Source organism: Centruroides vittatus, unplaced genomic scaffold (assembly GCF_030686945.1).
Source record: "Centruroides vittatus isolate TY-2023 unplaced genomic scaffold, ASM3068694v2 contig_651, whole genome shotgun sequence".
Taxonomy (NCBI): Eukaryota; Metazoa; Arthropoda; class Arachnida; order Scorpiones; family Buthidae; genus Centruroides; species Centruroides vittatus.
In genome coordinates, this window is record NW_027122405.1 from 1172631 (window position 1) to 1200211 (window position 27581).

Consider the following 27581-nt stretch of genomic DNA (forward strand, 5'->3'; position numbering starts at 1 on the left):
CCTACCGATCGTTTTCGCAAACTCAATTTTTCCAAGATGTCGTCGAAGAACAAGCCGAGGAAAATGAGAGAATTGTCGCAATCTCAAGCCAAAGAACATATCATGGCCGTAAAACGAGATTATATATCTCAGCCGAGATTAAGTAAGTTATTTAATCTGCAAATAATTTGGTTACGTGATCTTACATAAAGAATCAATATAAATAATTAAATTTTAAAAAAAGTGTTTCATATAATTGTGTGTGAAATTGAATAATATATAAGCTTGACGAATATGTTACTAAAATCTCTCTCTTGAATTTTCTCCATAACAAAATCTAGCACTGTATTAGCTAGTACCATATATTCAGTTGTTTTGGCAGTTCTATTTATTTATTTATTTATACCTGGAGTAGTTAAGATGTGAAAAATATTATCAAAAACATTTAAAAGACGAAGAAATAAAATGAAGGTGATGATTATGAAAAAGTTAGCTCCTGGCTTCATTTGTATCAAAAATTTATATGTAAACTATAAACTGTCAATTGATATTTATTTACAGATACGAACATTGGCAGAACTATTGTACGATTGTTTTAACGGTTCGGACCAACCAGGACCTGACCTTTTTAACCGACATGTTCGGCCAAAGGGCTCGAATGTGTCGGGTAAAAATTGTTTCGATCTTGGTTCTGGTGATTCTTTATCTCTTTTTCGACGATGAAAGGTATTTTTGGGAAACTCGACGGTACGTCTTTTGCAGCAAGGAGTAGGGGCCATATTAGAATTTCAAACCGTGGCCCTAAGTGAAGTTCTGTTTCTGGATGTACACGTATATCGTTCCCTTCCTTCATAAAATAAACTCTAAAATTTTTATACTCCTATTAATATAAATGCTGCTTGGTTTATTTATTTATTTATTTTTGTAAGAACAGCATAACCAAAGTTTTTTTTACTGCTGTTTTTAATGTTTAAACAACATTATTTGACTAAAGTTGACTGTTTGTCCCTGCGTCAGAAAATGGTTTAATTGTGTGTATTTTGTTACTAAAATTGCTATTAATAAATTATTCCAAAAAATTAAATATGATGATATGATTATATTATAATTATTTATAGTGGACAACAGTTCTAATTTATAATTTCAGTTATTAAAATTTCCAGTAACTAATGATATTTATGTACTTTATTTATTGCTTTTGCTTTTTAAAATATTTCATTATTGTGTATTTAATTATAAAAACAACTAATGTATGACTTTTTTCATTGTAGTAATAGTAGTAGTAAAAATAGAATTGTATAAGAACTTTTTTATTATTGGGCTGCAATTTGAAATAATTGTAGACCTATAAATTTCCACTGTCATCTGTCTGTCTGTTCTTCCTTAATCTCGAGAACAGTGAGAGATAGATGAAAGTTGAGACCAGATATGGAAAGCTTAGGGGCAGGAGACCCCAATTAACTATGTAGAAATCACAAAGTTCCAGAAGTTTGTGATTTCAATTCAAAAATTTTTGTACAGAACAGAGTTACATAGATAACCAGCATGACTTTGTTGTTATCAGGAAAAGTATGATGTACAGGGGCAAGACACTAATAATTTGAGATCTAGATCATATATTTTAAATTAAATACATTAAAAATATGATTAAAAATTGCAGCCTGGCATTGTGATGATGTCATAATAATTTTTGTTTTAATCCTTACTTTGTATTGTGTATAGAAAATATCTAATATAAAACTGAAGCTTTAAAATTTAAATGTTAAGATTCAGTATAAATGAGTCACAAATAACTGTGATGATAACAGAAAACAATTTATTCCTAATTCCAGATGTTTCAAACTTGTTTGTATCATATTAAAAGAATTCAAATATAAATTTTAAAATAAACTATAACTGTACAATCTTCTGCTTCAACTAAATTTTATAAAGTATGTAAAGTTTATGTACAGTGTTAAAAAACAAATTATGTGCAAATGATATTATTAACATTGCTTTTACATAATTTATTTTATTTTATATTTAAGAATTTCTTGGTGCAAATGCATCAGAACTTTTAAATTTGTTCATTATGCCATTTTATAGAGACTACTCATAACTTTTTAATTGGGCTGCAGTTTGAAAAAATTGTAGCCCGATTAAAAAGATGCAATTTGGAAAAATTGTAGACTTATAAATTCCCACTCTCATCTGTCTGTCTTTCCTTAATCTTGAGAATGGAATTAGATAGATGAAAGCCAAGACCAGATACGGAACCTTAGGGGCAGAAGGCCCCGATTAACTACTGTATATCTCGGCAGATAAGACGATAGTTGAATCATAAATAAAGGCCCCCAAAATCTGGGGTCGTCTTATAGGACAGATACAAAAAAAATTAGATTGAAATTTATATAAATTAAAACCACTATAAAAAAATGGACCAACCGTAATTATTTACTAGTAAAGAGTAGGGTATGTGCACAAAATAGAATAGCCCATACGACGTTTTTGTGAATAGTCAAAGTCATTACCCGAATGCCGAATCAGTGCAAATGTTTGCAACAATCGCAAGGCAATGCAAGAAAATAAAATTTGTTCATTTGAAAAATTACAAATAGGACATAATTCCGTATACACTACACAGTATTATTATTCAGATAATGATCACTAAACTAAATTCACAGGCTGTTGATAGTTTGGGGGTCGTCTTATAGGACAGATATATGCTAAAACTATAAAACTTTGACGAAAATTTATACCTCGTCTTATCTGAAAATCTTCTTATCCACTGAGATATACTGTATATATGAACTTACAATGCAAACCAGAAGTCATGTTATTTTAATGCAAAAAGTTTTCCCTGAAAGGAGTTACATAGATGACTGGCACATCTCTATTGCTAACAGGAAAAGTATGATATACAGGGGCAAGCCACTACTAATTTGAGGTGGTGAGCATATATTTTAAATTAAATAAACTAAAAAAATATGAGTAAAAATTGCAGCCTGGCATTCTGATGATATAATAATAAATAATTGCTTATTATGTATTTCCATGATTATACAGTTTATTGAAAATCATTTCCAAGTCTTTTTAATAACTTCTTCTGTAAAGAAAGTGGTGTCTACATTATTCATGTAAATTATACTTTATGAAGAGCCAAATTTATATAAAAGTTCAAAAATCTTATTTTTTGATTGTTATAATTTCTTTTATTTTTATATAGATTTGATCAAATAATACCATAAAAATATACTGATTTACGAGTTTAATTCATTCTGTGACAGAACTCGTAACTCAAATTACTCATACGTCAAATCAATTTTCCCCATTGAAATGAACTGAAACGATGTTATTCCATTCCATATCCCCAAAACACTGCAATTTTTTGTTACATGCTTTTAAATAAGAAAAGTGTTTTTATAAATAACAAATATTGTATAAAAACACAATAGAATGTACTGCAATAAACTGGTTTCTCAGATGTTGTGGTGTTTGCTGCATAGATAAAGAAAGAAAAGATGGAAAATTTGAGAAATGAGAGACGCCGACACTGCACACAACATGGAAGTGAACTAATGCGTACATTACTTGATCACATGTTTTTCTACAAGCTAGCCTGTCAGACATTGCCAGAATAATGAAAATGATGAAATTATGGCAGTTTTTCATCTTCTTTTTCTTAATTTATGGTTTGCTGCACCAACTAGTGGTGTGGTATCTGAAGCTGGCTCATAACCCAAATTTTAGCTCTCAACTCAAAGCAAAAAATTGGCCAAGAGATGGCTTTTATCTTGAAAAACTCATAAGTTGGGACACTCGTAAGTGAAAGTACCACTATATTACAATGTTATTAAATGAAAATTACTCAAATATAATAATATAATCTTTGAAATGGTCTTTAGAAGTATAACTGTAATATATTTTATTTATAGCTTAGAAACTATAGGGTGATCAATTAAAAGTAAATTGATATTTTACATTATGAGTTTTATTTCTCCATTTACATAGTCAGCTGATCTATCTTCATAAAATGTTGAAAATGATAACTGTCATGTTCTAAATGCTTACCTACACATTTAACCATATTTTGAGATACTTTATTCAGTATTTTGGGTTTGTATTGTAGCAGTAATGTTCATCTTTAGTTTATCCAAGTACAAGGATTGTTTTGCAAATTTTTTCCTTCAGAAAAGCCCATAAGAGTTCAGGTCTTAGATATGATGTTGAAGGGATTAGGATGGCCACAATCCTGTAGACAAGATTGTGATGATATCACAAAATGATATCTAGATTATGGTGGCACATTAGACATTACCTTATCCCCAAAAAACTCACGAAGGAAATCCATTGTGGAGCAAGTTGTATGGTAGGATTTATTATAGTGTTGCAATTAGCAGCCTCTAAAAGCACATACTGACACTTACTTGCTACTTCCAGGAACAATGTTTAATAAATGTTAGATAAATAGAAGAAAACAAATGTTTTCAGCCACTTTAGTGGCCCTCCTTAGGTTACAAACATGTTTTTATATCATTTAAATGACTTGTATATTTGATAAAGTAATTTTTTAATGAACTTTTTATAAAAAATTTGAACAAACTGAAGTTCGTTTATCTTTCTTTCTTTATTTGTTTTGTTCATCTGGAGATTTCAGCCACCTAGGCTATTTTCTCCGAAGTGCTTCATTTATCTAATGTTTATTAAACATTGGTGCTGGAAGTAGCCAATAAAAGAGTCTATGTATGTTTGTTGAACTGTTCTAGCTTTTAGATTTATCTTAGCAATCTCCATTATCACCTTCCAAAAGAGCAAGAAACTGCAGAAAAATTTTTTGTTAGCATTTAGAATTTTAGCTCCTCAAAGAATATCAGCTTAACTACTACTATTTTTCTTGATACAGTGTACTACATGCCTACTTTTTGCAGAAGAGGTGTCTGTACAAAACATGTGGTCTCTGCATGCTACATATATTAGTTCTGTCGATTTTCATATCCAGTCAAGTGAACCAAGTTTTGTCCAAAAAGAAAACCTTGTTTAAAACTGATATGTTACCTTAGCTTTCTTCACCAACAATTACCAATAAAATCTCTTACTTTGTATGAATGTAGAACCATTACTGTTGTTTCATTACAATTTATCACTTTTGAATTATGATTATTAATAAACAGCATTTGCCTATGATCATTTATTAAAGTTATATTTGTTTTGAAAAGGAATAAATAACAATATTTTAGTCCTATAAATTCCCACTGTCATCCAGCTGTCTGCTGTCTGTCCTTCCTTAATTTCAAGAATGGAGTTAGTTAAAAGAAAGTTGAGACCAGATATGGAAAGCTTAGAAGCAGGAGGTCCCAATTAATTAACTATATATGAATTTCCTATGCAAACTGGACATCATGTTATTTCAATTAAAAAATTTTTTCTGGAAAGCAGATAGATAAACTGGCATGGCTCTATTGCTAACAGGAAAGTATGATGTACAGGGGCAAGACATTACTGATTTGAGGTGGCAAAATCACAGAAATTCTTGTGATGATGTCACAATAAAGAATTGTTTTATTTTTTTTTCCTTTTCATTCTCTTTCTCTGCAACTAAAATGAGATTATTTGACTGAATAATTTGACTTTCAGAAAGTATTTGATGCTAATATCAAATACATGTGTTTAGTATTTAGCCAAATACCAAACTGTGGTCGAATATAGCTGAATACTGAATAATGCTGAATATTTGGTCCAATACTAGTTTATTGGAAGAATAGTTAAATTCTGTTAAGATTAGAAAAAAATGACATCTACATTATATCAGAAGATTGTTAATTTATGTGAAATTGGAGTAATTTTATGAATATAGTGAGATTTGTTAGAGGTTTTTGCCTGAATCTTGCATCTGATAGTTGTGTTAAACTGATTTTGATGGCAAGAACTAATGAATGTTTGAACAAAATTTTATGAAAGCTTATGTAAACATGTACTGTATCTCTACAAATTAGATTTACACCTAGCATAGGTGATTGCAATTCTCAGCAGTTCAGTAGGTATTATCAATGTTAATACTTCTCAAATATTTCTCTAACTTTTGGTTTACATGTTGAAGTAACGGTTAAATTGGTAGCTTTCTACCAAAGCCTGTTACTGGTGTGAAACTCAAATAAAAAATGAAAAGAACGAAAAAACAGTACTTCACAAATGTTTTTGAACCAGAAACGGTTCTTCTTCAGTTGAAACGGCAAATTTCTGATGGAATGAACTAAATAAGAACATGACAATTTGAAAGTTTTTTCGAATACGTGTTTCTTGAAGTTGTCCTACTGGGCATCTGGTAACATCTGTCGAGATTTACAGGTTGTTGTCCATTAGCACTTGCCACGCTACGGACAGAGCCAATTCCTCCTTGTGATTGATACATGTGTTGGTGAGGCTAGATCTGTAGATACAAATAGCCTCCAACCACCTTAGATGTTCTGTGTGTGGTGAGGTGAGGATGACCCTTGCCTGGTTAAAAGCTGGCTCTATGTCCAAATCACCGGAGTAAATGTAACCAGGCAAGGGTCCCAGTGTTGTTTAGTATATATATTTAAAGTATTATCTGGTTGTTCTTAGGGACTTGGTTTCAATCCTTGAGAATTTTTTATGGACAGTTCACCTTGGATATGCTGCACCCTGTCTAGCCAAATTTACAGTGGGCATTGAAAAAAACCCTTTCAATGCCCACAGGTCTGAAAGAGTTTAAAAAAGTCTCTCTTTTCTCATATTTGGCTAGACTACATGAGAAAACTTTTATCTTTTAAAAATACTGTATATAACAATACATAATACTAAATTTGTAATATTATAGAAGTAGCAACTTAACTAAATTTATGAAAAAATTAAAATATTCTTAATCTGCACTTTATCTTTGTAATACAGTAGAAAGTCGTAAATCGGTACCCTGGTAATCGGAATGGTCGGTAATCGGCACGATTTTCAGTCGGACTGTGTCGTGCTGAATCGAACGTTTTTGATACTAAATTTACTTCTAAAGTATAATTTTCATGTTTTTATATTCTTCAATATATTTATTTTGTTTGTACAAAATAAAGAAATAATTTTTAACGATACGATAGCCTCGATTATTATTATAAAAATTTTCGTTAAGCTTAAAATTGACGAAAATTCAACACGAAGCGACACGCAACGGAGAAAAGTTTGAACATCGGACAGGTTAATATATTTTTTCGTACATAGACCGTAATCGGAACAAATCCCTAATCTGAACAACCCCAGTCCCCAATTGATTCCGATTTTCGGTTCTCTACTGTACTTTTTTAGATTTTTTCATTATCTTTGATAAAAATCAAAGATAATGAAAAGTCTAAAAATCTTTAAAAAAATATATCAACTTACTTTAAAATGGCTTAATTTGAACATAGATCAATTCATAAATTTATTATTTTTTAATTCAATTAGAATTTGAAATTTATATTATTTAATTACTATTTTAAAATTTGAATTGTGTTTTTATGTTAATAGCTTATAGAACTGTCACTGGAGTCAATGGCCCATTAGTAATATTGGATTCTGTTAAGGTAAATCATCAATTTTTTATTTTTTTGAATGACCTTTATATAATACTATATATTAATTTTGTTAAAATATGTGTACATTTAACAACATATTTGATGGTATTTAGCTGAAAAGTAATACAGAAAGTCTTCACTTAATATTGTTTTTTATAACATTGTTGAGGAAGTACATTTGTGATTATTTAAAATTATTATTATTAAATTTTCTTCATAAACAGTAAAATTGATTCTGTTAGGTGGAAAATAAATGCTGGATTGAACATCCACAGAGGAGATCTCCTCTGAGGAAAAAATTCCATAAATTATAATTGTAAAAGTGATTAAGATATATAGCTTTACACTCGTAACCATAAGATGCTTTGTATTAAGGTGATACTGTATTCTACAAGATGTCCCAGAAGTTTCCATACATACAAAGGTGAAAAAACTTTATAACTTTATTCACAAAACAATAAAATGTCAGCATCAAGATTTATGTCAGTGGATTGACGGAGTAAGGCAATGGAACACATGGGTGATCTGCCAATAGGGTAACTTCTAGCAGAACTTTCTATGTGGAAACTGGATTCTGTTTAGGTGTTATACACATGAAGAAAACCCAGAACACTGCGTGGTGGCCAGCCGATTGGTCAGGCACAAACTAATGACCAACTGCCAGTGTTCAATGGTTTTATTTATTCAGCCACTGGTGGGCTTGATTTGTGTCACTGTATGGAGACTTTTGAGACACCCTCTATAATCTACTGTATAATCTACTTGTGAAAAAAATCTAAAATAATTAAATAAAAATTTATAATAATTTGTCTCTAAACTTTGCTCTTTCCTGGAAAATTTTCTGTGGACACCCATGGTGTTGGAAGTTGCAAACACAATCCACTTAGAATAATATTAACCAAATTATATTTTGTTTATATTATTTAGCCCATAATAAAATTGATTTTGTTACATATTTTTATTTAATGACATAGTTTCAAGAACCTATCAATAACATTAAATGAGGACTTTCTGTTCTTTCAGCTTTTAATAATAAGATACAATGCTTTTGAATTATATTCATTGTTAATGCATAAAATTCATTTTATTTATATAATTGAAAAATATAACAAAATTTACTTAATTAATAAACAGATTGCATTGTAAATATTACTGAATTTTCTGGGCTATAATTTCATGAATTTAAAAAATTAATTATTATTTTAATGTGGAACCATCTGTGTTATCTTATTGCAATGCTATCATTTTGTCTGCTATTTTAATGCTATCACAGATAGCATTGTAATAGCAGACAAAATGATTGTGTTGCCAGTAAGTGAGATGATAAGGATGGCAGTTTTGCTGAAATTTAGTTTCAAATTATAATTAATTTAAAAAATTGTTCAAAAAATCTAGAAGTAGTTGTCCTATAATTAAATATACTTGACTGTTGATTGTTCATAACACATTCTATATTTGAGAAGCAGAGAGACATAGGTAATCTAGCCAATTGCTATAAAATCTAGCAACAAAAACTATTATTAAATCTTTAAATATTTATCTACAAATACTCAAACCTTTTAAATAAATAAATAGTTTGTAGGACAAAAGAACAAACTTACTTTTTGTTTGAGATTTTTGATAGATAATTTAATTACCAGAGATTTTTTTGAATTAATTTTATTATATTTATTTAAAATTCATGCAAATTAATTTCCGTTATTAAAATATTCAAGTGCTTCTTTTCTCATGCTTCTGGTGCAGATACTTTTTTTCTTTATAGAAAAAATTTTACAGATTAACTAAAATTATTAAGTATAAACATTCATTAATCTGATTTTTAGATCAATGCCAAATGATTGCCAGATTACATTAGACAATTTATTTATCATTATTAAATTACTAAAGTTATTCACACAATAATACAGTTGCCATCTATTGGTTCTTGTATGTCTCTTTAATCCAAAACTTGTTTGGTAGACTGCCTCACAGCATTGCGGTTAGAAACATCTTTATATTACAAAATTGGATTACAAATGCATTTCGAGTTGATTTATATTTACAACCCCTCTTCAGTGCATAAAATGTGATAAAATACTTTTCTCAATGATTTTATCATACATAACATTTTAGTATTAATTTTATTTCCGTACATTCAAAGTGGGCATGTACCAGTATACATTAGTGAAACTGTATGGATGTTACAACAATAAGTTTTATTCGGTATTTCTAATACACTCAAACAAACCATACCTCTTAAGAGACACTTCATATACAAGTACTAAAGTTATGTTAGATTTAAATTTCAAAAATTATATTTTAAAGTATATTTGATTTAAATATTTCTCATTTTTAAACAACTGTTATTTTTACAGTTTCCAAAATATGCAGAAATTGTTCGCCTTATTCTTGCTGATGGAACTGCTAGAACTGGACAAGTGTTAGAAGTTGGTGGTTCTAAAGCAGTTGTACAGGTAATGTTGCTATGATTGTATTCTGTTAGTGTTAAAATATGTTTTTTTCAACATTATACAATGTAAATATCTACAGTTTCTTAATTAAAGAGTTAAACACTGTAAACTAGTGGTGCCCAAACTTTTTTACTGGTGGACCAAATTGTGCATAACTTGTGAATAGGTAGGCCACAAATATTTGGTATATATACCATCAACTATGTTTGTGAGCTGGATTAATGTGTGTCACAGGTCAGATTTATTCTCGGGGCTGTAGTTCAGGCATTGCTGCTGTAAACTAATGGTAAACCAAAAGTATTTTTAAAAAGCATTTTCAACTGTATTCAAAATGTATTAAAATAATAGTAAATGACAAAAACAAAATATATAATAGAATACTGTGTACGTATGGGTAGTTAAAAAACAAAAATTCCATACATAAATTATTTCATTTACATTTTAAAATTGAAACATAATAATTTGTTTTAATGATAAATAAGATTTAAAGCCAAACCAAACAAACCATTGTATTATCAGGCTACAATTGGCTCTTAAGAATTAGATATGAAGTAATTTAACAAGAGATAGGTGGTTAGAATGCTATTTCATGATAAATTTAGTAATTATAATCTTGGACATAAACCTTAGCATTATCTTGCTAGAAAATGGATCTTTGCAGCCTTGCACATTGCTGACATGTTGGTATGGGAAGCCATTTCACATGATAGTCAATGTCCCACTACCAGGGGTGATTAACTATCATGTGAAATGGCTTCCCATACCATTAAGCCAGCAATGGAGACAGTGTGTCTCTCAACAGTGAAGGTGGGATTAAAGTGCTTTTCAGTGTTCTCTACACTAACATAGTGGTCATCTGTTCTAAAACAGAACTGGGATTTGAAGATAATTAACTGTAAGTTCATAGCAATCCATTGTTTTCTCAGCAGAAATATGAATTGAATAAAATGAGGATGAAAAAGTTAGTCTGTCTTCATCCTTTCATATTTTATCCTTATTTTGATTATACTGATTTTGAGATTATGGAGTTGATGGTAAGAAAATAAGAAAGAAAAAAATGATATTTAAATATTCTTATATAGTCATGTAATATTTTAAATAGCTGTCTTTATTACAAATGAAATTACATGTTAGAATTAAATTTATGATTCAGTCACTTCATTGGAATTGACTGAATTATGAATAACAAAATATGGTTATTTTAAACTAATCTTAAAATATATTTTCCTTAATTGACTTTTGGGCCACTCTGTGTTTTTTACAGATAAGCAATTTAAAATAATTGTGATCAATAATTAACTATTACTTATTGATAAATGATTTAAAAAAATAAATTATAATAATATAATATTATTATTTATGACCAAACAACTGTGTGATTTTTACCTTTGAGTCAGTATTAAAAGTTTTCTATCATTTGTTATGTTTATTTGAAATTATTAATGTTATTTGTTATGATGAAGAAAAAATGATGTCTTAAACTCTGATGATCTATCAGTAAAGTTTGTTAAAAGATTATTGTTTATTTTTATATAAAAATTCAAATTTTTAGTATAATTGATTGAGATTTTAATTAGATTGTTGTTTGGAATGCTTGCTATGGAATTATATAGGTTTGTACTTGATTTAAATGTAAAATAAATGTCATCTTTCAATAGGTTTTTGAAGGAACTTCTGGTATAGATGCTAAACATACATTATGCGAATTTACTGGAGATATTTTACGCACACCGGTTTCAGAAGACATGTTAGGTGTGTTTTAAATGCTTAAAAACTAATTTTGATATGAAAAGTATAGTATTTTGTGTTTAAAAAAATGGATGATGATGTGTTTTATTATATATAATTAATCATGGACTAATTGTTGTTTTGAAAGAAATTTTATTTTTATTCTTTATAAAATACAGTGTAGTATATTATTAGAAACATTAATATAATGTTTTGTTTGAAATAGTTTTTACTTTTAATTGAATTGAAGAATGTATGCATGTTCAAAAATATTTTATGATTATTTGATAATCAATTATTGCATATTCTATTAAATAAAATGTAATAAAATTTAAGTAACTTAACTGTTTTAACAATAATATTATAATATGAACCATATAATGATTTAAAGATTGAGTTTTTTAAATCTCTTTTCAAATTAATAATGAATTTTAATATTTTACTTAAAAAAATTTAGTTACTTGATATGATGTGTACAAAAATACTTTCTTGTTTAAAATTAATGATAAAATTCTTATACAGGCAGAGTGTTTAATGGTTCTGGAAAACCAATTGATAAAGGACCACCTGTCTTAGCAGAAGATTTTTTAGATATTCAGGGTAATTTATATATTTATTTATTTCTAATTAATAACTAAGAAATATTTTATAACATTATATAAATATAATAATATAATTTTTAGTTGTTTTAAATCATACAAAATTATAATAATTACTGTATATTATAACATGGTAAATTCTTGATTTTCCATTCTCTTTTAACCAATAGAGTGCTAAATTCAGTTTTGGGAGTATAGTTACTGTGTTTTATTTTATTTTTTTTGTTATTACGATAATGAAGTACTGTACCAACTATACTGAATTTTACTGTATGAAATCCTTTATTTCTATACTGTATGCTAGTTAAGGTACAGAATCTTGTATAAATATTATACTGTACAGTTAATAAACAGTTGATTGTATATTATGTACTTATAGAATTGTGTAGTAATTGTAGATTGTAAATTAATTTTTCTGTACTGGTAAGAAAATTCTATTATTTGTCTATTCTCATACCTATCATAGCCTTGGTCCTAACTCCTGAAGGATAGTAAAGTTTTTACTTTAGATACAAAGTTATAAATCATTTCTTTATTAAATAACCATTTAATGAACAATGTAACTTGTGAAACAGATTAACAGATTATTAAATTACCGATACTAAAGCTTGAATTACTTTAATGCAGTTTGACCAAATAAGAAATTCTAAATGTAGAATTGTTAATTTGTGTAAAATTATTAGATTAATGGCCAGTTTCATTAATTTTTACACACAAATAGCACTTAACCTTCACAAATAGCACTTAACAAATGACTCATTGAATGACTTCATTAGAAAGTTCTACTTTACCAACATTATTTAATTTAATGAGCTGTTTCTTCAGCTTATTAAATGAAACAGCGTTCTGCTTCTGTAGTAGAAAATATGATTGGTTCCTTAATAACTGTAATTGGTTTGTGATAGTTCTTTGATGACAAACATTTTGTGTGACTATTTGAACACATGCAATCATGATTGAACTAAAATCAAAACAAGAACTATATTGAAGAGTGGTGGAACTGCCATAAAAACTTAACCAAATAAACAGAATTTTTAAAAATTTAAGAAATTCTTTAATAGACAATACAAAAAATGTCTTTTCACTTGTCCCTTCACATGCACATGAGGAAAATAACAATTCCATGGCAGAGTTGAATTTTTATTTGAGGCTACTCGCTTGCTTCAATATGTGAAAGTTAGAAAATATCTCTGGCAATGGCAGAATATTAAAAAATAAATACTTTTGGCAAATTTTCTATCAAATGTATTTATTTTTTAATATTGTGCCATTGCCAGAGGGATTTTGTCTTTTACATATTGAGGCAGATGAGTTGCCTCAAATAAAAGGTCGACTCTGCAATGAAACTGTTATTTTCCTCATGTGAAGGTACAAGAGAAAAGACAATTTTCGTAATGTCTATTAAAGAATTTTCTTAAATTTTATAAAATTTCTGTCCTGGCAAATTTTTTATCAAAAGTTTTAAAGAGTTTTTAAATTTAAATCTGTAATATTTTGAAATATATCATTCATTATAAAACTATATTATATAGATTTCTTTATTATGTTACTGCGTTCACATTTTTTAAAAACATAAGTTGATTAGTCTTATTCTCAGTTTTTAAGATGTTTTATAGTTTCAGTTGGTTCTAGTAAATGTATTTTTTAGCTATTGATGTGATGCATTATATTTACAAGGTTTTTAGCAGAAGTTTTAAATATGATAATAGTAAAATATAATAAAAATACCTTGATACAAAATAAGATAATTGTGAAATAAATATAAAAAATTGTACAAGTCCTCACTTAACATCATTTTGTTATAACATTGTTGAGGAAAGATACAAGTCCATTTGTAATCATTTACAGTTATTATTGAGTTTAGTTTATAAACAGTAAAATTGATTTTGTGAGATGGAAAATAAATGATTAAATGCTGGAAGTTGCAAACATGATCCAATTAGAATAATACTAATCAAATTATGTTTTTATATTATCTAGTCTATAATAAAATTGGTTTCGTTATTGTCATTTTTGCTTAATTAACATCACAGTTTTTAAGACCCTGTTAATGACATTAATTGAAGACTTCCTGTATTACTATTATCTTGGATAAAAAGAATTATCTCACTATTTTTATATAACTTAAATAACTAGTGTAAAGATATTAATATTTATCTAATATTTTATACATAACTTATATTTATTTATTGTATTTAAATTAGGTCAACCTATTAATCCGTGGTCTCGTATATATCCAGAGGAAATGATACAAACAGGAATTTCAGCTATTGATGTGATGAATAGCATAGCAAGAGGCCAAAAAATACCTATATTTTCAGCAGCTGGACTTCCTCATAATGAAGTAAAAATGGTTTTGCATAATCATTTTTAACTTAGAAATTATAGAATTACTCAATCTAGTCACTAAAAAAATATTTTTTTAAGAGTATGAATCAACTGGAAAATTTTAATTCATAAGTGATTAAGATAACTTTGAAAATATATATTAGCTAAAGATATGAAATTACAGTTCTTTCTGAAAAATTTATGGAAAAACAATATACAAGATGAACTTAAAAGAATAAGAATTAATTTTAGTTACATAAATTAGCAATAATGTGTGATTTCAGCTCAGATTTGGCTTAAACATAATGATGTTTAGGACAAGATGAACTGAATCATTATATTACTACTTGTTAATATATACACAGGGTGAATCAAAAATCTTTTGCACTCTTTTTATTCCAAAAATACTGAAGACATACAGTCAATTCCATTTAATTCAGCCACCGGTTAATCAGGACAGCTGTTTTATTAGGCGAAATCTCAAAGAACGGAAACCAAACTAATAAATTAAATCATAATTTAATTGCTTAATTGGGACAGTAGCAGAAAAGGAATTTAGCAATTTTTGATACATTTTAGGGATCTTCCAAAAATATGTAGACACTAATGTTGTGTAGGCCTAACAGTTGGCAGAGACAAAGTGATTTTATCTTTTGCTCAGTCAGCTCAGTTTTTCTGGAGGGGGCAGTGGCGTAGTGTAGTGGGGCGGCAGGGGTGGCCCGCCCCAGGCGGCACTTTTAGGAGGTGGCATTTTTTCACAATAAATAATAATAATATCTTGTAAAAATTTGAACCATTTCATTTCATATTTTTGTTGCACCTATGATTCGGACCGATTGAAATGAACACGGACTTTTTCATTACTTATTCTGTGACGAAACTAGGGAATCCTTTTTCTTTAAATGAATGTATAATAATGATATCTTGCTCATTGTAGCGACTGACAACATCGTCTGTACTGACTTGTAGGGATTCCCTGTATTTTATTTAAGAGGATGAAATTTTCTTCCGCCCCGGGCGGCTGACATTCACACTATGCCACTGGGAGGGAGCAGCATGGTGAAATGTATCAAACCGGGATCCCATCTGAGGCAGACCTGAATGCAAGCTACTTTTCCTGCTCTGGACTGGACCAGACTGGACGGGATGGGACGATCCTCTTAAAAGTGAAGGGACGAAGATAGAATCCCCGGACAAAAGGTCATATAGAATGAAGTCATTAAATAAGTTGCATATTTGCAGTACTAAATATATTTATTTGAAATCAGAAAATAGTTTTACACTAATTAATTGGTGCTCTTTAACTTTGTTATTAGAACTTTCATGTTACCTCTGCTCATTAAAAAGTTACAATGTAAGTGAACATGAAAATCATATTGAAGATTGTCAAAAAAGATCCCATCTGATTTTCCATACTTGACTTCTTATGTAATTATATTAACAAAATTAATATAGCTTCAGCACTTTTGGAATGAAAGGAGTGCAAGAAATTTTTGACTCATCCTGTATATATTATTTTTAGAAAAAGTGCTAGAATTTATTTTCATTAAAAAATTGATTATATTGATTGCCAAATGATTGCTAATAATTTACGATAGCAGTTATTATTGTAAAATTGTGAGGGGTGCTTTTGTAAATTGTCTGAATCACTAAATTAGTGTAGTTGAGATGAGAAATAATGATCTCTCTATTTCTCTGTTTGCCACTGATATCTGACCACTGATATCTAAGTAAATGCAAATTTTTCCATTCTGAAAGGTGTTTTGTTTTCTATCAGTTCAACTTTTAATACAAAATGCATTTTCGTCTAATTATTTGTTTGGGCCTCCTCAGTTTACTATAAACCAAAAATTAAAATTAGAATTCTAAAATATATTTTTGCATGATCTTTTAAAAAAATTAAATGTACTTATAATTTAAAACATGCTTGGAAAACATTCACAAATATTTAAATTTGTTTTAGAAAGTCATGCAGAGTTTAAGCTATCACTAGATTTTTGCTAAAATGCTATAAGAATTTAGATTTAGTGACAACGTTCTTGACACATTTCGCTGAGAAATGAATGTTTTCCAAGTGATGGGACAATACCAAAATTTCTCCCGATTCTGATTCTTTTGAATAGTTTTTAAAGTTTATTTTCGTTTAGAAAAATTAACAATTTACATTACAAACATGATACATTCATTAATTAATAAACAACGAGCTTAAGAATGGAAAATGACTGGGAAATCCAGAATTGATCTTTCAAAAGAAACCTGAAAATTCTCCATTCATATGTAGATACGCATACTTTTATTGTGTAGTAGGAAATAAATTTGTAATCTTATTTGCAGACAAACTTAATATTGTAACACTATCCCCAAACAAATTACAGCTAGTTCCCTTTTACTTGAAAAAAATTATCTTATCGTGTAATCTAAGATTGCCATCTTTGAAAACTGTTTTGTTGGCCGACACAACGACTGGGAGTAGGTAATGAGATGCGCTTTTTTTTAAGGCTTCTCACAATCAGCTTGCCTCATAAATGCTGTAATTCCATTGTATTTAATACTAAATGAGGTTCGGCAAATGATGTATTGAGCCAAATGAATATCATCATCATCACAAGTTAACCAAGTTTTGAATTCATTCTCACAAGTCAGATTTTCTTAAATGTACAATTGCATGTACTTACTTGAGGAAAAGAAGAATCAAATGAATGCCTAGACTGATTCATCTTGAAAAATCAATTTTTAAAACTCAAATTGGCAGTAAATTTAGCACAAACAATTATTTTTACTTAGAATCACATGAAATGCATTTGAAAATTTAACATGTTACAGCGTTATTTGTGAATTATAACAAAAACTTTAATAGTTAGTTATAATAAGAAAGTTCTTTTATCATTACAATATACCTCTGTATAGGCTGAAACTAACTTAACTTGAACAACACCTTAAACTTCAGCAAAACCTTTCAGTAATGCTTGAACAACACCTTAAATACTTTTTCAGCAACACATTCTTTTATTTCTATAAAAGAACGTTTTCACCCCTTTTCACAGGTCTGCATCAGATTTAACAAAAACATTTGAACTGTCTTCTTAAACAGTGGGAATCTTCTTGTTAAACCTGATGCAGACCTGCGAAATCCAGAATTGGTAGAAAAGGTTTAAACAAATTAAAGTGTTGCCAAAAAAGTATTTAAGGTGTTCAAGCATTTTATCATTATAACCAAATCGTACTAAATATTAAAAATAATTTTATCTAATATTTTTTCAATTAAAATATAATTTTATTTATATTTTAAACTGTTTTGTCGAAACTTAAGTATTTTTGTTGACTGTCAGCCTTGGTTTAAAATTGCCTGCCAAACCAACCCAATATCAGCTGGTGGCAACCCTAATGTCATCCTAATCTCTCCTAAAATGGGACAGTTAGTACCGACCAAGTGCAATCCTTCATTGTTCCTACTGCGCAAAAGTCCATCTTAACAGACATCACCTTGCGTATGAAGTGTCACATATTCTATGCTTTGTAGACATGAAAGTTTCCAATAAACGAATACTTAATTGTTAATATTGTAATTTTAAAAACACAATTTCTGATGAAGTGGGATTTGTTTAAAAGATTTGTTGCTGTCAGATGTAAGGATATGTCATTGGCTAAAGTTTATAAAATGATAGTTGTAAATGACCTTCTCTCAGATTACCCTCATATAACATTATAGCCTTATAATAACCTGATTATAATTCAGCAGTTTGTCTGGAAACTTTAATGTATTGGGTAATTTATTAGTTATATATATTTTAACTAATTTTAATTATCAAAATTTTATAGAGATTATTTTTAGTTATATAAATAATTCTAGAGTTAGTAGTTTTTAATTGTAGTAGATAAATTTTTTGTTATAAAGTTATAATATTTTAATTACAATGATAATCATTTCAAATATTTGTTTAGATTGCTGCTCAGATTTGTAGACAAGGTGGATTAGTTAAAATTCCTGAAAAATCAGTGTTAGATAGCCATCAGGATAATTTTGCTATAGTTTTTGCAGCAATGGGCGTAAGTTTATTTTTTAACTAAAAATATTAATATTCTGATAATTTATTTGATAATCTGAAATTAAGGATATTTACAAGTTTATATGGTTTTAATTTGCCTGAAAAAATTCATTACCAACACATTATTAAAGTTTTGTTAGAAAAATACTAGAAACCCATTTCTTTAAATATTTATTATCTTTATGAATTATTATATGAACATTTTATGAAGCAAATTGTTTATAACTTTCTGAAATAAAATTATTTGGATATATAAACACTTTTAGATCCATATTTTGCTCTAGTATTTAGATTAATTGGAATTTAACTGTTGGGGGTTTAGATTAGAAAGGTCCTGCTATATGACAATTTTCATATTTATTTTAATCACAGACAAGTTTGTAATAATTATTGCTTTTGAAGTTTCAGTTTTAAAAATATAAAATATAATTCGAATGCTTGATAAAAATTAAAAGAATTGAAATAAATTGAATTAATATAACATATTTCAAGAAACCTTACAATATAAGTGGTCATTTTAAAACATTATTAAAAGTTATAAGATGTGAAATATAAGATATTTCAACTAGTTAATTAATTCAAAAAATTAATAGTGAATATTATTTTATTTCATTATACCAAAAAAAATTAATTTATGTCTCCTCAATTAAAATTGTTTTGAATCAGACTTTAATATAATACTTAACATAAATGACATATATTAAGTAAATAATGAATTTAAGATAATTTTTTTGATATTTTAAACAATAATTTTATGATAACATCTAAAAGATTAAAATTATGTTTAGTAATTTATTTTTATGTCAACTTTCAAAGGTCAACATGGAAACAGCACGATTCTTTAAACAAGATTTTGAAGAAAATGGATCAATGGAAAATGTTTGCTTGTTTCTTAATCTCGCCAATGATCCAACGTAAGAATATATTAGGTTAATGTCATTTCGGTAAAGATTTTAGCAATTGTAAAATCTTGCATTAAATTATAGTTGTGATCGTTACAAATTAACATAAATATTTTGAATTAAATTATTTAGGAAATATTACATAAAATATAATTTATTTATTCAGAATAGAACGTATAATTACTCCCAGATTAGCTCTTACTACTGCAGAATTTTTGGCTTATCAATGTGAAAAACATGTTTTAGTTATATTGACAGACATGTCTTCGTATGCTGAAGCACTTCGTGAAGTAAGTTATTTTATCATTTTTACCATTTTGAAAATTTAAATTTTGATTGATTTTTTCCCCCGTGATAATTTAAGGTTTCAGCAGCACGTGAAGAAGTTCCAGGTAGACGTGGTTTCCCTGGTTACATGTATACAGATTTAGCTACCATTTATGAAAGGGCTGGTCGGGTAGAAGGAAGAAATGGTTCTATAACACAGATACCCATTTTAACAATGCCAAATGATGGTAAATTAAAACATAATTTTACTATTTTATGTATAGTGATAAAATTATAAGTATTTTTAATCATAAATAATCATACAAAAACCATATATTTTTCATCAATAATTATATATTTATGAATTAAACTTGACATTTACAAGTTTCAAGCCAATCTAAAGAAAAACTACCAATTTATAAACGTTTTTGAGTTAGGCCGCGACTCCACTAGCCGTAAAAGGGCCGTAAAACCCCTCACCGTAAAAGCTTTTAATCACGTGACCATGATATTTTACGCCTGAGCAGGTCGTAAAACCAACGTAAAAGCGAGTTGAGCAGTGTTCAATTCGCTTTTACGTTGGTTTTACGACCTGCTCAGGCGTAAAATATCATGGTCACGTGATTAAAAGCTTTTACGGTGAGGGGTTTTACGGCCCTTTTACGGCTAGTGGAGTCGCGGCCTTATTTTACTTCTTAAAAATTAGCTAAAGTATTTTATTGTAGACATTACAAAATAGAACTTTAGAATTTTGATAACATTTTCAAACTATGATGAGAGCTTAAAAAGTAATAGACAGGAATTTTAATCAAATTGAGATGTTTAAATATGTACAGGAAATTTTTTGTGAATAATTTAATACCTAGGCAAAACGTAAAATATGCACAAAAGTTGTGTCTTAAGGTGTGCAAACAATTCTCAGCCCTTCACCAAAGAAATTCAGTCATCCAGTTAGCAAAGGTCTTAGTGACAGTGTTCTCCTGGTGGACTTTCTTCCAAGTGGGACCACTCTGAATGCTGAAATCTGTGTTAACACATTGACAAAGTTGTATCTTTCCCCTTTATATCATGCTCTAAGAGATGCTATAAATGTCAGACTACTTCATGACAATGTTTGTCTCCATATTGTGGTTGCTGTTCATGCCAAAATTGCACAGTTTGGCTGGAAGATGGTCAGCATCCACCCTGTCGTCTGGAGGACCTGGTTCTGTGGACTTTCATCTGTTCAGTCTCATAAAAAAAAGTTCCTGGGGGTGGGCAACACTTTGAATCAGATGATAAAATGAAAATTGGTCATGTGTAGTTGGCTACATGTCCGGAAAACAATTTTATGAACTATAACTGATGTCAATATGGGAGAAATATCTTGAGGGATACTGTTCTTATGTTGAAAAATAGCTAAGATGTATCTTCTTAGCGAATATTTCACATGTTGTCTAGCTATTAATGTATTTTCAAAAATTTCTCTACATTCTTTTTTAATTTCTACTCATACCAGTTATAATGAATTTTATAATACTGCATGATAATGTATTATGGTTTATGTTTTTAACATTTTAATATTTTTACTTCTTGATATTAGTTTTGTTGTTTTATTTTACACCTTTTTCTCAATATTAATAATTTTAAATTAAAAAAGTACACTTATGATAGCTAAGAGTTTACGTTTTTGATCAGATATAACTCATCCCATTCCTGATTTAACTGGTTATATTACTGAAGGACAGATATATGTTGACCGTCAACTACATAATAGACAAGTTAGTATTTATGATATAAAATATTTCTGTGTATATTTTATTTAAAGAAAGAAAGAAATTAATTCTATTAATTTAACAAATCCATTGAAAACTTGGTTTCTTAACAAGGGTACATTTTAATATTATAAAGGTTTATCCACCTATTAATGTGTTACCATCTCTATCTCGTTTGATGAAATCTGCAATTGGCGAAGGAATGACAAGAAAAGATCATCCTGATGTATCAAATCAATTGGTAAGTACAATTTAAATTACATAATACGTAGGTATAATATTTTACTACAATATACTTAAAAGATGAAATGAAATCAAAAGAATCACTTTTAATGACTATTCTTTTCTTTTTCCTTTGGCATTATTTGAAAATATTCGTTATTGGTTATTTAATATTCATACAGTCCTTTTTCATATAATATAGTATTAATATATATGCTCCTAAAAATCAAAAATTAAAGATCTCAGTACATAAAATATTTCACTTTTTTAGTGTTTTCTGGTAAAAGTATGCTTCTGTGAATGAATGAAAACCAGTAGAGCTTATATATATATATATATATATATAATTTTTTCCGTCCAATGGAGATATTATTATTAACAAATTTGAAGACAAGTCTGCCCAAAAGGGACCACCATTTATTTTGCGTTCCAGACTATACACATTCACAATCATGGCAACAGACCTTCCATTATAGGCTACATGCCGCCAGAAGTTAAAAAGTCCTTTAAAAAACACAAACGTCCAACTAAAAAGGAACCGGTGACAAACAGACATCTTACGTTTCATCCATCCTATGAGGAGTTTCAGCTTTATATCCACTGAAACAAGTGCTGGAAAAATGCAGATTTTTATGCTGCCCCCTGATGATGGTACATTTAAAATTCCTTTTGTAAAATGTTTTCCATCCGATGGAGATATTATTATTAACAAATTTGAAGACAAGTCTGCCCAAAAGGGACCACCATTTATTTTGCGTTCCGGACTATACACATTCAGCCTGTTCCAGTGGATATAAAGCCAAAACTCCTCATAGGATGGATGAAATGTAAGATGTCTGTTTGTCACCGGTTCCTTTTTAGTTGGACGTTTGTGTTTTTTAAAGGACTTTTTAACTTCTGGCGGCATGTAGCCTATAATGGAAGGTCTGTCGCCATGATTGTGAATGTGTATAGTCTGAAATGCAAAATAAATGGTGGTCCTTTTTGGGCAGACTTGTCTTCAAATTTGTTTTTATATATATATACTAGCAGGTAGACCCGGCATTGCTCGGGCAAAAGTAACAATAGCGAAGATTAAAATTATTACTTTATAGTCACAAAAGAAAAAGAGTAATTTCATCAACGAACTAAGTATTTCTAAAGAAAGGTCGAATTTGAAAATTGAATGTTCTAATATTGTTCGATTTTGATGACTTGTTCCGATTAAATCATTCAATTTTCATTGAATGTTCTAAAGAAGAAAGGTCGAGAAAAACCGAACTAATGTGTTTAAATTTGAAAATTGAATATGTTTTAACATATTACTCTTTTTCTTTCTTTCTTTTTTTTTCTCCAGCGCCGGTAAATCTTGCACGTTGCTTTCTCTTGTTCTCCATTGTTACGTAACACTTCCATTGTTAGTTAACATTTCCATTATTACTTCACACTTCCATTGTTACTTGAGACTTCCATTGATGTACTCTAACTGTGTACCAAATTTCAACTTTCAACTCCTAACCGTTTGGGCTCTGTGCTGATTATTATTATTATTATTATTATTATTATTATCAACTCGTCTTGATTATATATATAGATTATAAAGCTATACTGTTTATTGTTAAATTCATGTACAGTACAGTATATCCATGTTAACCTAAATTATTATATGGAGTTCAGATTAGTAGAGTTATATATAAAAGAAAGGAAGTTATTAAAAGGACCACAAACACATTCTGTATATATTGGGTTGTTTGGAAAGTTCACAGTGATTTTTCATAGCCAACAGTTGAGACACTGGATGAAGCAAAAATTATTAGAATTGTATGAAACAATGAATATTATGAAAAATGAAATTGTCCATTATACGTCAAATTAAAAGTCCATTTAAAAAAATCTCTTAACAAAGTTTTTATAATGATGTTTAATTTGTCTTGTGAAAATGGAAGCAAGCAAGTTGCATTTTCGACATCTGTTTCTTTTATTGAAAAGGCAAAAATTATAAAACAACAAAAGAAATATGTGATGTTTATGGTGAGAGTGCTGTAGCAGAGTCAACTATTTGAAAATGGTTCACTAAATTTAAGGTGAGTAATTTTGACCTTGAAGATGCTCCATGGGTTTTAAAAAAGTACTTGTGAAAACCCGAAAAATTACATAGCAGAAACTAAAAGGAAAGTAGGAGTAAGACTTAAAGAACATGTCGCCGATTTAAAATATAGAAGAGTAAACTAATTTTTTTATGATCATTGCACAATAAATAATTGTAATATTAACAAAGAAAAAGTAAGGATTTTACACAGACAAAATAATTGGTACTATGGAAAATTTAAAGATAGTTTTGAAATTATATAATCAATAAAAATATAAGTATAAAGATTAATGAAAAATAGTTAAAAATATTATAAAGAAGTATAAATAAGTTAATTATAAAAGGAAGAAAAAATCATATATTAATATGTAAATTAGAAGATAGGTAAAAGAAAAACATGATAATCCAGTAAAAAATGTAATATTTAAATTTATATAATAATGAATTTACATAGAATAGATAAATATAAAAAAGAATATTTTATTATATAAATGTTTTAATATGTGAACAAGATTAAGAAAAGCCTGGTGAAAACCAACATCACTAGTGAAGGCTAAGTGCTGTTCAGTACACTTTTGGGAAATTTTAAATGTAAATATATGTATTTTAAAAAAGGATGGGTATTAGTTAGTACCTTTTTACTAAATGTCTTAAAGAAAAAGGTACAGTACATTGTAATTTACCATTATATAAAAATTTTGTAATATGGAAAATACATATTCATATTCTATTATGTAGCTGACAGAAGAGGGGTGCATGCCCAAAACACGTATCTGTGTGTAAGATATAATGGATAAAGAGTGGTGTTAAAGATGACCAGTGTGTACCTATGCACCCAGTTGTGAAATAAAGAATATGTATAATGTTAATTATGGGGAAAGAGAATGCTTTGCAAGAATAGATGAATCTGAAGTGTGTAGAAATGAGGTCGAAATCATCAGAGAGCCGAATTTCCCGACCTGTAAAAGAATCATAAAAAGGAGAGAAAAATATAAATGAAAGCTGATGGAAAATGCCAGAGATTATGAGTCTCATTATGGAATTTACCATATAAGTTTGCAGTTGTCACAATAATATGTTCAGTTGTTAATTATTATTCCTCATTTTATTAATGTATTTATATTTTTTATAAGGTTCTGTCAGACATTCAAACTTTGTATTTTAAATTTTTTGTATGTTCCATAGTTTGAACTTTGAATATTTATAACACATTTCAGATGAAATTTAGAACTGTATGATCTGTTGAGAATGGTTTATTAAGTGGGTTGAAAACATTTGTATTAAATATACCTTATCACTGGAAAAAAAACTTATAGATTTTATTTATTTTAATTAATTTCAAATGCATACATTTTGAGTATTTTGTCACTAGTTTTTCCATTTAATCAAGTATCCATTTTCTAGTAAAATCAATTAATTACAATTATTTCCTAAAGGAAAAACTTAAATTTTCATCTGTGGAATGTTATGTAAATTTATGAAAACAAGTTTTGTTAATTTTTTATTTATAGTATGCATGCTATGCTATTGGAAAAGATGTTCAAGCAATGAAAGCAGTTGTTGGTGAAGAAGCTCTTTCATCAGAAGATTTGCTCTATTTAGATTTTCTAACAAAGTTTGAGAAGAATTTCATTGCACAAGGTATACTTTTTGTTTTTATTCTGCATTGCTTTTACATTTATCATATTCCTCATTCAGATATATTTTGCACTTTCTTTTTCTTTTGTCTTCCAAATAAAAGTGCTGTAGCCAAATAATTTTTAAAAATTGATTGCCATTGAATTTTTACTGGCAAAGAAATATTACCTTATTGACTTTGAAACCATCATTACATGAAATATAACCCACAAAAAAAGCAAGTCAGCATATAGATTGAAAATATAATAGACAAAACAGGTGGCTAGAAATATCATTTATATTGCATCTTATATCACTCACTTGGTTTGTCTTCCAAAATGCACAATATAACAAGGGGCTACTTTATTTACTATTTTAAAAACATTTTCGTATCTTTCAAGGCCATAATAGAATGTTTGGCTATTTGAGATAAAAAGAAAATTGTAAGACTATTAAATGATTTAAACATCATCATCATCGTCATCATTATAATTATATTATTTTGATGATGTATTTTAAAATTTATTATGATTAATTTATATAAATAATTTGAATAGAAAAATATATTCATAAAAATTTGATCAAATTGTCTACATTGGGAATGAGGGGGCAAACTCTTTGTGGCATTTTATGTAATTTTGGGTTGTATTAATTCAATGTCATTCATATTATGTAATAGCAACAATGGATCCACTATGAATATTCAATTGACTTTTAAGCTGATATTGGCCAGAATTAGGTCTGAAAATATTTCTAATTAAACAAATTGCTTATTTTGAGAAACTAAAATCTGTCTCACTAAATTTGACTTCAATGTGGCGCTATTTTTTGATATAACCGAAACAAAGTTGTTCGTAAGTCAAATAAAATTACAAAAATGGATTAAATATGTTATTAGATATAATGAACATCAATCAATGTAAAATTAAAATTATGCATACATTTTTTTTCTTTAAATTTTATCTGGTATAATATGGTTTTTAATAAGTATAGATAGCTGTTATAATATATTAAGTATGTAACTTGTAATAAATTTACAGATGTAGTTTTAATTAAATATTTTATGACAATTTTTCTTCTGTTGCAGGCCATTACGAGAACAGATCCGTTTTCGAATCTTTAGATTTAGGATGGCAGCTGTTGCGTATTTTTCCTAAAGAAATGCTTAAGCGCATTCCTCAACACATTCTCGCCGAATATTATCCAAGAGAAGGAAGAAAGTCTAGAAACTAAAGACGGAATAAAGACATCAAACATCTTGTGTCAGAGTTTTATCAACAGTATAATGTAGTTTTGATGTTTTTGAACTCTAGTAGTAAAAAATGAATTTATATATAGGGTAAAAGGCTTCTCTGTAAGCAGTGCCTAAAAGTGAAGATTGTTAAATTACAAAATATGAGAAAATATTTAAATGTTTTAGAGACAATACAAAAATTATAGATTTTAATACATATTTGGCACTAAATTGTTTTATTTAAAATATATTTTAATTTCAGCATACAGAAAATTTATTTGTGCCATATATTTATTTATTTTGTTATTCTGATAGTCTTCAATGTTATAGAACATGTGATAAATGGAAAGCATAAAAATTAAAAAAAGGTTGATAGTTACAAATGCAATATGTATTTTTGTGACAAAAGAAAATTTATGAATGTTGCCTCTTTCACGTAAAATTTACTTTCAACATTGGCATTCCATTTGTTATTGCTACCTCACCAAAATGGTTAAAAACTTTATTGTTGTTGGTTATTCTATAGTTGATGTTAAAAGCAAATATTAAGACCACATTAAAAAAATAAATTACGTTTATTGTAATGTCACTGCCACAATAAATACCTATTTCTTTATTTATATAACTGTAAATTAATTTATGTAAATGTGATGAAACTTATTTATTATATTTGACATTGTGTGTTTCATTTGAACACAAGTTTTATCATCATCATTTTATTGTATTATTTTGTTAAATACTGGAACAATGAAAAAAAAAAACATACATTCCAGGTTTTGGATCTAGTCTTATTTTCATTATGACTCATGTATTTAAATATGGAAATAAAATGTAGGTCCTGACAGTAAA

General features: G+C 28.3%; 1 protein-coding gene across 1 annotated transcript; it reads left to right on the plus strand.

Moving 5' to 3' along the window:
• Positions 1-11: 11 nt before the first annotated feature.
• LOC136979892 (V-type proton ATPase subunit B-like) lies at positions 12-27581 on the plus strand. Its single transcript, XM_067275920.1, has 14 exons — positions 12-142; positions 7471-7526; positions 9872-9970; positions 11626-11719; positions 12218-12295; positions 14499-14638; positions 18565-18669; positions 19485-19582; positions 19737-19860; positions 19935-20085; positions 21515-21597; positions 21728-21832; positions 25393-25522; positions 26586-27581. Exons 1-14 carry the CDS (start codon positions 37-39, stop codon positions 26729-26731), a joined length of 1515 nt encoding a protein of 504 aa, XP_067132021.1. The 5' UTR covers positions 12-36; the 3' UTR covers positions 26732-27581.

Coding starts and splice junctions, on each gene's coding strand:
- LOC136979892 (XM_067275920.1), top strand. CDS start 37: ATGTCGTCGAAGAACAAGCCGAGGAAAATGAGAGAATTGTCGCAATCT. Junction 7,527..9,871: donor TAATATTGGATTCTGTTAAG/GTAAATCATCAA, acceptor TTATTTTTACAG/TTTCCAAAATATGCAGAAAT. Junction 20,086..21,514: donor TTTAACAATGCCAAATGATG/GTAAATTAAAAC, acceptor GTTTTTGATCAG/ATATAACTCATCCCATTCCT.